This window comes from Delphinapterus leucas, chromosome 11 (assembly GCF_059928025.1).
Source record: "Delphinapterus leucas isolate spDelLeu-1000000601 "Yukka" chromosome 11, BTC_Dleu_Yukka2, whole genome shotgun sequence".
In the NCBI taxonomy this organism is placed as follows: Eukaryota; Metazoa; Chordata; class Mammalia; order Artiodactyla; family Monodontidae; genus Delphinapterus; species Delphinapterus leucas.
Genome location: NC_143139.1, coordinates 25918751 through 25933544, shown reverse-complemented (window position 1 = coordinate 25933544; position 14794 = coordinate 25918751). Strand labels below are relative to the sequence as shown.

The window sequence follows — 14794 nt, the reverse complement described above, 5'->3', positions numbered from 1 at the left end:
AGGCATATTCAAAACATGAGTGAGATCAAGACTGATGTCGGACGAGCTCGAGCATGGATAAGATTGTCTCTAGAAAAGAAGCTCTTGTCCCAGCATCTCAAGCAGTTGCTCTCTAACCAACTGCTCACAAAGTAAGAGATGGCCTCTTGAGGCATTTCTGTTTCTGTGACCTGTGTGCTTACAACATACATTGCATAGGCTGACACGCTGGTTTCTTCAGCCTGAGTTGCTGACTCCTCTGCACATGAACTCTTCCTTTCTAACAGGCACATGCTTCAGAAACTCTGTGTCATGACCTCCTATTTGATTATATCTGGGAGGGTACAGATTTCAGAGCCAAGGGGCAGATTGTGCTACTCTGTTCAGAACAAAAGCTAATAGTCCCACAGCTGAGAGTAACATCCAAAAGATGGGTGGAATTTATGTAAACCATATATCATATTGTAAAGGTCACAACAAAACCAGGAGTGGTAAAAAAATAAAAAGGTCCACAGGAAAGGGCTTCTCTGAGAGTCTTGCTAATACTTACATTTAGTAGTTTAGAGCCAGGAAACCAGTCAAGTGCATATTAGTTAATTGTTAACTGTTTTGATAGTTTCCCTTTACCCCATCAAGAAACCTTGGATGAAATGCGCCATCCAGCTAATATGTATAGTAGAACTAATTTGAAGGTTGAGGACTTTGAGCTCTCTAGACCAAAGGTATGCAAAGAATTCAACAGAGACCTCAAACGTGACAGTGTTGGAATGCCACCAAAACCCAATTCTTTTTGTGATTTTGCATTTGTACATATCACTGTTGGGTTAAGTTACTCTCTGGAGCATTTTAGGATGAGTCTTTTTTTTTTTTTTTTTTTTTAGGATGAGTCTTAATGTCCAAAGAATAGGTTTGATAAAGAGTGCGTGATGTGAAGTACAGTCTGTGAACCTGACCTTGTTCTCTTAAAACTGATTACTCTCCCCACACCTTATCCCCACCCATAAGTCACTTGCCCTTTGTGGCCAAAGTACAAGAAGAAAATGATAATCATTTAAAATCTTACTACATAAAGGTGACTACTAAGTATTTCACATGTTTTCTTCTGTACTTCTGTACATGTTCTCTTAGTTAAGATTATACTATATTTGCAATTCAGCATCATCTTTTTTTGGCTTAATATTATACCATAACATTTTCTATATCGTAAGGATTTAGCCTCTGAAATCTGAATGCCTGTGTTCAAATACTACCTTTACTATGCACTATTTGAATAGCCTTAGACAAGATACTTAACTTCACTGTATCTCTGTTTTCCTCATCTATAAAAGGAGAATGCTAATAGACTTACCTCTCGTGGTCACGAGAATTAAACATATTAATAATTTTAAAATACTTGGAAAATGCTTAAATGTAAGTGCTTAATAAAAAGTTATTTATTATTTTTGGGAGTAGTAGTTTTGTTTTTGTTAAAATTCTTCCTAAACTTTATTTTTAATGGGTATACAATGATATATTTTTACTTTTACAAATAATATTCAAGTGGACATTTGTGAGTAAATCTTTGCCCACATTTCATATTATATCCCTAGGACTGAGCCCTTAAAGTAAAATTAATGAGTCAAAGAATATGACTGGTTCAAAATAATTATTACCAACAAATTGCTTTTCTGAAATTTTCAGTTCCACTTTTTATTATTCACTGCCACCCCCCACCCCCCATCAGCAGTGGTCATCACTTTTAAATCTTTATTACTTTGAGACACAAAATGGATTCATGGCAGGTTATTTCTTTAATTACTAAATAGATTTAAATTTGTTATTAACTGTATATGTGTTCATTTTTGTGAATTGTCTGTTCTTTCTAGATTAAAGTTTCTACCCATAGTTTGTCTAAGTGGAAATGTTTATTTTTAGTGGAAGACAGAATGAAAAATATACTATACTATTATTTTGTGCTTGTCTTACCCTTTCCTAGGAAGCTTTATAAACGTTATGCTTTTCTACGTTGTGAAGAAGAAAGAGAGCAGTTTCTTTACCATCTTCTTTCCCTCAATGCTGTGGACTATTTCTGCTTCACCAGTGTGTTCACCACTATCAGTAAGTCTGGAGAATTGACTGTTAAGTGAAGAGTTGCTCAGATGACTAATGGAATAAGGGTTTATAGTTTTTAAAACGAGACATATCACAGTACAGTGAGTCACACACTGTGACATCCACCACCACCCCCGCCCTACCCCATCTCCATTTATGAATGAAGGTTGTGCCCCAGCAGCCGGAGATGCTGCTGGAAGACCACCCTCAGCTGTCAGCTCCTGTGGGGAGTGTCTCACCAAAGAAAACTACCTTACCTGAAGCTATCCCTCCTACCAGAGCTGGCCAGCATCCCTGCCTGATCCATGGGCTGTCCCAGAACTCACTGTGGGACCAGCTGAGCACTCACAGCATCAGAGCTCAGTTTCTGCCTCAGCCCATCCTGCTTTCTTCCTCACATTCTGCATGCTAATTTCTGACTCAGAGTCTGCTTCCCAGGAAACCCAGTCTGCAGTAGGAACTGGGATGGATGTAAAGAAAAATGTTTTATTAAACAAATATTCCAATATCTTACCTGAAACACATAAATTCAAAGAATCAGTATATGATAATAAACTTATATAACTGAACATCATTAAACTTTGAAGATTCAGAAAGACTTCAGGATCTTGCTGGGTGTTGTAGGTCTATAGAGGGAGGAAATGATGATTGGAGATGTGTTTTTGATAAATTGAATTACAGCATTTATTCTGTTGCAGTGCGTCCCCTTCCCTACTTTGGAGAATTTTTACTTGTATCAGCAGTTTTATTCAGCTGCAAGTATCAGAAACTTGGAAAATAGTGGTTTAAAGAAATCGGTTGTTTTAATTTTCTTACACAGTGATAAGTCTTGGGGTAGGCAGTCCACAGTGCTATCACGGACCCAGGCTCTTTGACAGTTATCAGTGCGTGCTAATCGCCTCCAGCGATGGCTGTTCTCAGTCTACCCTCCAGCCCAAAGAGGGAAGGAGTGCCAAGGAAGAGGGGTTAGAATCTGTGCTAGAAAAACGTAGTTTTCTAAGAAATCTCAATAAATATCACCAATATTTCACTGGGCACAGTTGTGTAGGTTTTGGCCTTCGAAGTCTCTGGTAGAGGCAGACAAGGGGAAAATGGAGTTGGAATGGTTATTGGGACAACCTGTATTATCTTTTAAGCTACTATTAGTTTACTAGAAACTAAGGTGTTATGTACAGTTTTGAAAGAGAAGAGTTAGGATCCTAAGTTCCTCCCCATATATGCAGATTTCTCTTCATCTGAGGAACTCTTTCAGTTAGAGGAATCGAAATACTTCAGGAAATAAATATTCTGAGTTTAATAATATTGCTCTTTTTCTACTTTATGAAATCATTGTTGTGCATCTGTGAGCCCTTTGCAGCCACAGAACTGCTGACCTTAAACAGGCCTTTTTCGGTAGCTTTTCTAATCTTGTCAGTGAAAGAAATGAAAGTAGCTTCTGGGGCCTAAAATAACATCTTGCACTAACCTCTTCTGCTTTCGGTTTCAAAAATCATTTGAGTCTCATGATTACTAAACCATGAAAGTATGGCCTTCCCTCTGACATTTTCCTTTCCTTCAGCCAAAATAAAAGGACAGAAAGGGAGGTTATTCACCCAACAGAAAGTCGTCTATGTAAAGTTAGGGAAATGAACCATTTATCCCATTCATTTTGCTCATCTAAGAGCACATTGAAGCATGAGCTCCTATTGTGAGGCTGTATCTGAGCCTCTTGTCCAGTAAATGTTTTTAATTCTACGTGTAGTTCTTTCAAGGAGGGCTTTCTATTAGCTCTCTTGTGGCTGAATGAACAGAAATCCTGAGAATACCAACCAAAATATTGATTCTACGCTGCTTTAAAAACAAAAAAAAAGTATGGCTCTGAGGGATAAAAATATGCTAATGTGTTTGAGCCATCCCCATTTTTTAAAGGAAATGGAGGTATGTGTAATGCCTGGGTGGTTTCCACATTTGAGCAAAGGATGGTGATAGGACAGTGACATCTAGTGGTGTGCCTTTTGAAGAGCCTTCAGAGGCGAAAGATTTCTTACAGATCCCTTTCCATATCCTGATTCTTTCCCTGGGGCACCTCTTGTACATGAGTCACCTTTCCAAGTTGTAGTTTATAGACTTCATATTATGTCCAGAATGGAGGTGCTGTTGTTTATTATTCTTGGCTTTGCATATTGGACTGTAAAACTGGGATGGGAAAGTTCTGAAGTGCAGTGCTTTTAAGGGTTGGCCAAGAAAATCAGCAACAAGAGGATGCTATCCAAGAAGTCACCTACCACCTTTTTTTATATGAAACCATACCAGTAACCGTGCTCATTTATACTCGATTCTGGGACAAAATTAATAAAAAACATTAAAACAATGAAAACACTATATAGCACAGTCACTGTTTATGTCCTCAGAGATTCTGGTGCTAATAATGCCTGACATTGTTTATAAATGTAGTGGTGATGATAAGCATGTCATGTACACATGGTGATGTATATGTGTGGAAACCACAAATATTGGGACTTTTGGCTTATAAACCAGACCTCATCTTTCTAGACTGGGGGAGGTTATGATCTATCTTTTTGTTTAAGTACATCTTGATAGATCATTAAAAAGCAAATTATCTGTGAAAGCCAGCCGAGTTCTTAATGTATATTTGTTTTGTTATCAGGAGAATTTTATTGTAATTCTGTATTAATTTCAGCATTTTTCTTTCAGTGATTCCGTATAGGTCAGTGATCATTCCCATCAAAAAGCTGAGCAATGCGATCATCACATCAAACCCTTGGATCTGTGTATCAGGAGAACTAGGAGACACGGGAGTAATGCAGATTCCCAAAAATCTCCTCGAAATGACCTTTGAAGTAAGTTCAGCTAATACCTTTCTTTTTTTTTTTTGCGGTATGCAGGCCTCTCACTGTTGTGGCCTCTCCCGTTACAGAGCACAGGCTCCGGACGCGCAGGCTCAGCGGCCATGGCTCACGGGCCCAGCTGCTCCGCGGCATGTGGGATCTTCCCGGACTGGGGCACGAACCCGTGTCCCCTGCATTGGCAGGCGGACTCTCAACCACTGCGCCACCAGGGAAGCCCAGCTAATACCTTTCTTAGCACAAAGTGTCATACATAGTTCTACACAACGATGCCAGTTTCACTTTTTCATTTTTCCTTGAGTCAAATAATATAAAGGAGTAATTAAGCATGCAGGATCATTTTGTGGACTATATACCTAAAGTTGTCTTGAACACGTGAATTTTTGTATTTTTATTGTTATTTTAATTGTTAAGCTCTATTTTTCCACTCATAATGGTGCACTTTGGGGCTTTGCCAGGTCCTATTCCATAATTCCCAGTGCCTAGCACGGAACCCTGGCAAGTAGAGAACATTCAAGTAATGCTTTCCTCACAGTGGTTCTCTTCCAAACTGTAAATTCACCCTGCCTGAACCTAGACAAAGGGACAGGGGAACTGCTATCCATGCTTTTGGTTTTTAGACCACGTGGTGATATTTATAAAGTGATTTTGCAAAAATATACCTTTCACTATGGTAGTCAGTTTTCAGGTCTTACCTGGTGACGTATTTCCATACTTTTGAGCCCACATGCTGGTTGATCCTGACATGCAGGAAGAAGACAAACAGCTGTTCTTGCTTCAGGAGGGAAATGGTGCTAACTGAAATGTCCTGTTCTCATGTTCCTTGGAGTCTAGGTATAGCAGCTTCCACTCAGAGTCATAACACTGCCCAAGAGCTAATTTTGACACTATCTATCTAGTGGGGTCACAGCCATCTGTATATAAAAGATTAAAATCCTTGGCTTTTCTTCGACTACCAAGTACGGAACATAAACTGCATTGTAAGTCCCATCATTGCTGTTTCTAGACTCTCACATCTGCCTACTTCTTTCCATCTCTGCTGCCACAACTAATTCAAGATGCCATCCTCCCTCACCTAGATCGCTGTGATTCAAAGACGTCAAGGGCTTTGAGAACTCATAGTTCTGATGTCTATGATCTGGGGTCTATGTCTGGGGTAGACCCCAGATCTCGGGTCTATGTCTGGGGTCTATGATCTTTTATCAGAATTTAAAAGTCAGAATTTAGTTGACATTTATTTTCACCACTCCTATTATCATCGCTTTCTTTTGTACTTGTCCACGATGGGTCAGGAAGGACACTGATAACTATGTTTTTTTTTGGGGTTTTTTTTTCTTTTTAACAACAGCTTCAAAGACTTCTAGGTGAGGTTTGAAGTCAGTTCTGCCTTAGTATTTTATTAGAAGCAGAAAACTAGTCATGTTGGTGATTTTTTGTATCTATAATTGTTTCTCTGACCTGTCTGCAACTAAATCTAAACAGCATCCTTTTCCCACTTCTTGAGAGTCTTCTCATCCTTCATAGGCACAAATCACTGACTCTGCAATGTTTCTGGGTTCTCCAATTAGAAATCATCGTTCTTTCCCCAGTGTTCTTCAAGTACCTGTTTACATCTCTACTCTAGGGCATTGCGCAGTCCCTCTCATTCGATATAGTTAATGTTCCTATGTCTCCTGTCTCATTAGAAGGGATCTACTAGGTGTGAATATTTTTCTCTAGTGCACAGCAGAACACATTGTGCAGAGTGGGTCCTCCGCAGTCGTTAAATTGGATGGAACCATGGCACCACTGCTAAAGCTGAGAGGTAGCAGGAAGGGATCAGGTACTGAGTAACCTGTGGTCCTGTCCCTGCAGTGCCAGAACCTGGGGAAGCTGACTACTGTTCAGATTGGTCACGATAACTCAGGACTGTTAGCCAAATGGCTAGTGGATTGTGTCATGGTCAGAAACGAAATCACAGGACATACATACAGGTAAGTAAATGTCCTTGGGAGCTCACACTTCTTTTAAGACTCTTTAGACAAGAAAAGGTTTGAGAATTATTTTCATTCCAAAGCTTTCCCGCTGCCTTCTGAATTTTAGTTTAGTTTTTTGGGTTGTTTTGTTTCTGTTTATGTCATAACAAAATTGTGTTATTTTGTTCCAAATACAAAATTGTCCCCAAAATACTTTTAAGAAACTGATTGTGTTTGCTGCTAATGCTTAGTCCACAAATGTTGAAAATGATTGGTGGAAGTCTGATAAAAAAAAGGAAACAAAAAAGAAGCTTAAAATAATGTCAGTAAGAGGAAAGGGCTCTTTCGGATGCTCCTGGGCAGAGCCAGCACTCTTCTTTGAGAACATTCTCCTCTTTTCTCCTGTGACTTAACTCCCACATTAGCATCTAGTTTGAAGATATTGTTGTTGAAACTAACCCCAGAATTTTAATACAGACGAGGTATGAGAAAATATTAAAGAATTATTTTAATTTGATGATAACAATTTATTCTCTTTATATAAGAAAGAATATCTTTAGTTTTCAGAGACTCATACTAAAGTGCTTGGGAGTAAAATGTCCTTTTGTTTGTAATTTACTTTAAAATACTTTTAACAAAAAATAAAAATGAAGCATATGGCAAAATGTTATGTTTAAGTCATAAGAATATGGGTGTCTCTTATCTTTTCTACTTTTTTATGTGTTTGAAATTTTTCATAATGAAAAAAGTAACCCACAGGCACTAAAATGATGGGCTTCACCCATGGTGCCATTTAAAAATTCTAATTAAAGCTAGTAAGATATTGGTGATCCTGAAGTTTGTTTCTGTCCTACCAGGTTCCCATGCGGGCGGTGGCTGGGGAAAGGCATTGATGATGGAAGCCTGGAGAGAATTCTCATTGGAGAATTGATGACATCAGCAGCAGATGAGGATCTAGTGAAGCAGTGTCGGACTCCACCCCAGCAGAAATCACCCACCATGGCCAGGAGACTAAGCATCACTTCACTGACAGGAAAAACTACCAGTAAATAGTTTTTTTATTTTCCAGTGTGTCATGTTGCAGGCATCATGTAGCCATTTCATAGAAAACTGTTGTATTAATGAATTACGGTAAGGAGATTGAAAAGAAAAAAGCTGAGGAAAATTAATTTGAGAGAAAGGCTTTCAGAGTGGGGAGAGAGGGCTTCCCTGGGGGCGCAGTGGTTAAGAATCCACCTGCCAATGCAGGGGACACGGGTTTGAGCCCTGGCTAGGGAAGATCCCACATGCCGCAGAGCAACTAAGACCGTGCGCCACAGCTACCTAGCCTACGCTCTAGAGCCTGCAAGCCACAACTACTGAGCCCGCGTGCCACAACTACTGGAGCCCATGCACCACAACTGCTGAAGCCCGTGCTCTGCAACAAGAGAAGCCACCACAACGAGAAGCCTGCGCACTGCAACGAAGAGTAGCCCCCACTCACCACAAGTAGAGAAAGCCCACGCGCAGCAACAAAGACCCAACGTGGCCAATAAAATAAAATAATTAAAAAAAAAAAAAAGAATGGGGAGAGAAAAAAGGAAAAATAAAGCAGGACATTAACAAATAGTTAAAAGCCCCTGAAGAATTTAGATGCTAAAATCCAACAAAAACTGCCTGCTTATGTTTTAATTAAGCTTTGGAAGTATGAAGAAATAATATCTTGCCTGAAACTTAAAGGAGGAATAAGGACAGTTACATGTTACAGTACTCCTACATCTAGTTATCCAAAGCCCCTTTTTCTAAGAGGAATTCTAAAAATTCCTCTCCCTACCCCACCCCCAACTTCCTGTAGAAGTGATAAAACAAAATACTATAAAAAAGTGAATTCTGTGGATAGGATACTATGTTCATATGCCATTTTGAATAGTACAATAAACTTCTAATATATACTAATGTGGTCTTTAATAGGCTGAATAATGTCTCCCAGGGGTATCAGATTTTAATCCCTGGGATCTGTAAATGTTACTTTATTTAGAAAAAGGGTCTTGGCAAATATAATTAAGTTAAGGAACTTGAGATGGGGAGATTATCCTGGATTATCCAGGTAGGCCCTAAATGCAATCACATGTGTTCTTATAAGAGGGAGGCAAAAGGAAATTAGACACACACAGAGGAGAAGACAATAGAAAGATGGAGGCAGAAATTGAAGTGATGCGGCCACAAGCCAAGGAATGCCAGAGCCACCAGAGCTTGAAGAGGCAAGGAGCAGCTTCTTCCACTGAGCCTCCAGAGGAAGTGCAGCCCTGTCCACACCTTGGCTTCTGCCTGGTGATACTGATTTCTGACTTTTGCCTTTGGAATTGTGGGAGAATAAATTTCTGCTTTTTTACGTTACCAAATTTGTGGTAACCTAGTACCAGAACCACAGAAAACTAATAAAGAGGCAGTATGATTTAGTGAAAAATCACAGAAGTTTATCAGTGAAGTGGTTTTATTTCAGTTTATAGACAGTAACCATGAGTAGAATAAGAGGTACCTAAGAGGTCCTTAGTTAACTAACAGAGCAGTTTCCTTAGCTATTATTATTCCATATCCATTTCTTAGTACGTAGTAATGTATTAGCTATTAGAATGATACAGTCTAAAATGTAAAATTATTCTTTCTCAAATGATTCCCTGTATTCATAATTCTTCTCTGCCTTCAGAAGTAAACTTAACACACACACACACTAGAATAGCTAAAATAAGGGTAGAGAACAGTGGAATACTCATATATTGCCAGTGGGAATGCAAAAGGAAAAACCATTTGGCAATTTCTTTTAAAGATATACACATACTAACCATACACTTGACCCAGCAGTCCCACTCTAGATATATACCCCAAAGAAATAAATACATATATCTACACCAAGACTTGTACTCAAATGCTGCTAGCAGCTTTATTCATAATAGCCAAAATGGAAGCAACCCCAGTGTCCACCAGCTGGTGAGTGGAGAAGCAAATAGTGGTAGATCTAGTCAATGGGATACTATTCAGCAATACTGTGGATATATCTAGCATCACGGATGAATCAAAACTATTATGCCAGGTGAGAGAAACCAGACACAAAGGACCAGACACTATATGATTCCATTTGTATTAAATTCTGGAAAAGCCAATATAATAACGATGAAAAACAGATCAGCAGTTGACAGGGGTTATGAGCTGGGGAAGGGGATTGACTGAAAAGGGGAATGGGGGAACTTTTTGGGTTGATGGAAATTTTCTATATTATGTTTGTGGTGATGGTTATATGTCTATACATCTGTCAAAACTCATCAAATTACACACTTAAAATTGGTGAATTTATTGTATGTAATACCTCAGCTATGCTGATTTAAAATTAAAAAGTGGATTTCAGTTCAGTCCTTCCAAATTATTACAACTTGTGAATCAGTCCAATTTTATGGGGTATTAATGTCTTGAGAGGCCTTATCCCCCGCTTCCAGTCATATTTTCTTTCTCATTAAGCAGAAAATTTTAAATAATGTGAAACTCAGAGATGGGTACCGTGGTGTTTTTTTCACAGTGTGTGCAAGGTGATATTTAGAGAACTAAACATTTTAAATTGGTTTCAAAGTAATGCTGATCAGCACAGGGTTCATTCGAAATGAATAAAAGCTTTCAACATAGATCTTCATGTTTAAAAGAGAAAGGTACAAGTAAAAAGATTACTAGGAGCTGGAGATGACACAGTATCAGTCCTTCAATTATAAGAGGTTTCCATTTTAACAACTTTTTTGCATTGGTATAGAGAAAACTTACTTGAGTCTTACCTGGAAAATGTCTTATGCAAGAAATCCTCCAGCAGTATGAATTTAAAGATTCTTAAATTCTAGACTGTATAGCATGTCATTTATAGTGTGATATGTGAGTTTGATTTAAGAGTTAATCACTACAAGAAAAGACCAATTATTTAATTTTTCTCTTGTTACTTACTTCTATCCATGGATGAAACCTGTTTACCACCTTTCTTTCTTTTCCGTCTTTTTCTCCTTTTTTTTTTTTTTTTAGTCATTCTTGGGGTTTGGGAGGCAAAGGTGCTTTAGATTCCATTCAAGAAACCCACCAAGCTCTCCCTCAGGAAGGGGGCCTAGGTAAGCAAGTACTGGCTGAGAGAATGAAGCAGTGCCCAGATGGACTAAGTGGCCAGAAAGAAACAGTTCTGGGCTTCGAGGCAGGGTGTCCCCATGTACCTGGCATCTTTAAACATATACCCTTTACTTTTAAGACAACAGCAAAGCACACGATCCAAATTAGACATTCAGAGCTCCAGAAGCCTTAGTCTGTGCCTACTAAGGACTCGGAGGTAGGTGGGATAAGAGGTACCTGAGGAATGACGCTGTGGGTCTTTCCCACCTCTCTCCTTAGATCTGAGGACTAGTAGCACTTTGTGACAGGCACCATGCCAGATGACTTACACATAATATCTCATTCACTTTTCCCTGTGACCCTAGAGGTGTGTGTTTTCCCTGTTATAGATTGAAGAAGCCCAAACTCAGAGGAAGTTAGATAATTTGACCAAGGTTATGGATTGCAAGTGGTAAGGCTGGGATTTGAATCTTGGGGGTCTCTTGGTTTCTACTCCATTGTGCCAATATGCCTCTCCCTTGGCCAAACTGGCCAAGGCAAGTTTCACGGAACCCTGACAAGCCAGCCTGCTCTGGTGAAGTGTTTCCACCACAGGCAGGCACAGTTGATGTCCTGTAGTACTTTGGTTTATTTCCCTTGCATGAGAATTCAGCCATTATTGATTATTTTTTAGAACCCAATGCTGGACAGATCCAAGAAGGAATTGGAGAAGCTGTGAACAATATTGTGAAACATTTTCACAAACCTGAAAAAGAGGTATGATGGGCTATAAAACTTAATATGGTAGGATTTTAAAGCTGCTTTATACATGATACATAAGGCAATAAAAGGTACTTTAATTTTAATTTGTAAGCTTTCTAATAGCTGCAAAAAATGCTTCATTGCTACTCTCAGCACTTGTTCCTCTAGTGTTTTTCCTAAACATCGAGCAAGAGCTTATTGTCCGGCACTGTGTGTTGCGCTCCACAGAGAGGAAGCCTCACTGTGTTGCTGTGTGGAGAGAGTGGCTTAGTTGCAGCACTTGAGCAAGTTTTCCACCATGGCTTCAAATCTGCTCGCATCTTTCACAAGAACGTCTTCATCTGGGACTTCATAGGTAAATTAAAGCTGGTGTGTGTTGTTATAAGGTCATCAAAATGTTTCTTAGAAAACTCAAACTCAGGGATTGGAGTGAATAAGTTAGTGATAAGGGTGTATGTTTTTAAAAGTAAATATCAAATAAGCAGTATCTGTGCTTTTCATTCAGTCAACAAATATATATAAATGTCCACAATATTCTAAACAGTATTCTAGATGCTCAAGATATACATAAAGATAAAAGTAAACAAAACACAGAAATTCCTATGGTTGACAAATTTATAATCTGGTAGGGGCAAACAATACACAAAAACATAACAGATATGCAATTCATCTGATATATTGGAAGGTCATCGTTGATCCGGAAAAAAATAGAGCAAGGTGAAAGGAAATGGAGTGGGGGCACTCTTTTAATGGGGGTGCTTATAGACTTTGTTGACAAGGTAACATTAAGCAAAGACTTCAGGGAAGTGAGCCTTGTGAATACGGGGAAGAGGGCACTGGAGGCTGAAAGAAGCACCCCAGCAGAGCAGGGTGGGGCTGTGCTTGGCCTTGCATGGAGCAGCAGGCATGTCGGTGGGACCGGAGCGGAGTGAGGGAGAGGGGCTGGGATTTGGAGGAGAGGGTGTTTACTGCCAGAGCCGGTTGTGAAGGGCCTTCTAGGCCTCTGGAAGCACTTTGTTCTTTATACTGAATGGTATGGGAAGTCCTTGGAAGGCCTGGAGCTAAGGAGTGACATGATATAATCTATGTTTTAAAAGGATCACTCTAGTTCTGTGCTGTCCAGTATGGTAACCAGTAGTCACATGTGGCTATTTAAATTGGCTTAATTTAAATTAAGTTTAAAATTCACTCCCTCAGTCACACCAGCCCTACTAGTGGCTGTAGAATTGGACCTTGCAGATGTAGAATATTTTCATCATCATGGAAAGTTCTACTGGAATGTACTGCTCTAGCTCGCTAAACTTTGTATTCTTTATTTTGCTATGCAGCTTCTTCTACAATTCCCAGTTTCTTTCACAGGGAAATTAATCATTTCATGTTTGTAAATAAGGCCTGGATGAAGTAGTTGATTTTATCCAATAACTTTTAGACAAAGAAAGGAAAGTTGACAGAGCTAGGCCCCCTAGAGTGGGTTGGGTTTTTTTCTTTTCTTTTTTTTTTTTTTTGCGGTATGTGGGCCTCTTACTGTTGTGGCCTCTCCTGTTGTGGAGTACAGGCTCCGGACGAGCAGGCTCAACGGCCACGGCTCACAGCCCAGCCGCTCCGCGGCATGCGGGATCCTCCCAGACCGAGGCACGAACCCGCGTCCCCTGCATCGGCAGGCAGACTCTCAGCCACTGGGCCACCAGGGAAGCCCTGTTTTTTTTTCTTTTGGAATGCATAGACTCTTACTGCTCCTGCTTCTGATATGTATATACATAACTCTTCCTCAGATTTTTTTTTTTAATAAATTTATTTATTTTTGGCTGTGTTGGGTCTTTGTTGCTGCACACAGACTTTCTCTAGTTGTGGCACACGGGGGCCACTCTTCGTTGCGGTTCGCGGGCTTCTCATTGCCGTGGCTTCTCTTTGTTGTGGAGCACGGGCTCTAGGTGCACGGGCTTCAGTAGTTGTAGCACGCGGGCTCAGTAGTTGTGGCTCACGGGTTCTAGAGCGCAGGCCCAGTAGTTGCGGTGCCCGGGCTTAGTTGCTCCATGGCATGTGGGATCTTCCCGGACCAGGGCTTGAACCCGTGTCCCCTGCATTGGCAGGCGGATTCTTAACCACTGCACCACCAGGGAAGTCCCTCTTCTTCAGATTTACTGAAGCAGTTCCATTTCAAGGATTTTGTTGCACAGTGTTAGCCAGCCATTCTATAACTAGAGCAAAGGGCGCCACCTCAATGGCTACCATGTCTTTGCTACTTACTCTTAGAAGGCTCCAGTCTTAACAGACAAGTTCATGGGGTTTTTTTTCTTTGCTGTCAACTGCCATTTCTTGAAGGTATTCTAAAGAGAGTAAACTTTCCAACCGTCTGGAATGCAGTCTAGATTAGAAAATAAACTCCTGGGAGCATATTGTTCTACCATGAAACATGGGCCTCTAGAATTTATTGTGAAACCAGGATAAAGTAATGGTTTTGGTTTTAAGACTGGCTATAATGCAATGTGTCATTAGTATTTCCAGAATAAACCAAGTGATTCATCTTTTTTTATTTGAAGTATTATGTGTATTGTGATATGACTCTGACTTCCTTCTCCAGAGAGAGCAGTTGCCTATTTTGAAACAACTGACCAGATTCTAGACAATGAAGATGATGTCCTCATTCAGAAATCATCCTGCAAAACCTTCTGCCACTATGTAAATGCTATTAATACTGCACCCAGGAACATTGGGAAGGACGGCAAATTCCAGATTTTAGTTTGCCTTGGAACACGGTATTAAGCCAGTTCTTGACTTTCCCTGTCTTTGTCACATGCTGAGCAAGAATTTAGAAAAGATTATACCAGATCATGCCCCTTCCAAAGCTCTCCCGTGGGTTTCTTTTGTACCAAATTTTATGAGACTCCTGTTTATTGGATGCTTGCTATGTGTTGGGCAGTATGTTCAGTACTTCACGTACATTATCTTATTTAACCCTCCTGTCACTTTACCACCACCACTGCATGAAGTAGCAAGCGATATCCCCACTGTACAGATGAGAAAATAGAAAGTAGAAGAGGCACGGGTAAGTTAACAAACTTTCCCAAG

The 14794-nt window shown here is 39.9% G+C and overlaps 1 protein-coding gene across 3 annotated transcripts in view; it reads left to right on the top strand.

Annotated features, from left to right (window-relative positions):
• DENND5B (DENN domain containing 5B) overlaps window positions 1–14794 on the top strand; it is a 212016-nt gene that overhangs the window by 188828 nt on the left and 8394 nt on the right. For all 3 annotated transcript variants that reach the window (XM_089920466.1, XM_089920465.1, XM_022577900.3), the window contains 8 exons: window positions 3–131; window positions 1955–2076; window positions 4765–4910; window positions 6771–6889; window positions 7729–7916; window positions 11658–11740; window positions 11954–12080; window positions 14307–14481. In XM_089920466.1, coding sequence (XP_089776592.1) covers window positions 3–131; window positions 1955–2076; window positions 4765–4910; window positions 6771–6889; window positions 7729–7916; window positions 11658–11740; window positions 11954–12080; window positions 14307–14481 — 1089 coding nt within the window. The remainder of the gene's footprint in view (window positions 1–2; window positions 132–1954; window positions 2077–4764; window positions 4911–6770; window positions 6890–7728; window positions 7917–11657; window positions 11741–11953; window positions 12081–14306; window positions 14482–14794) is intronic.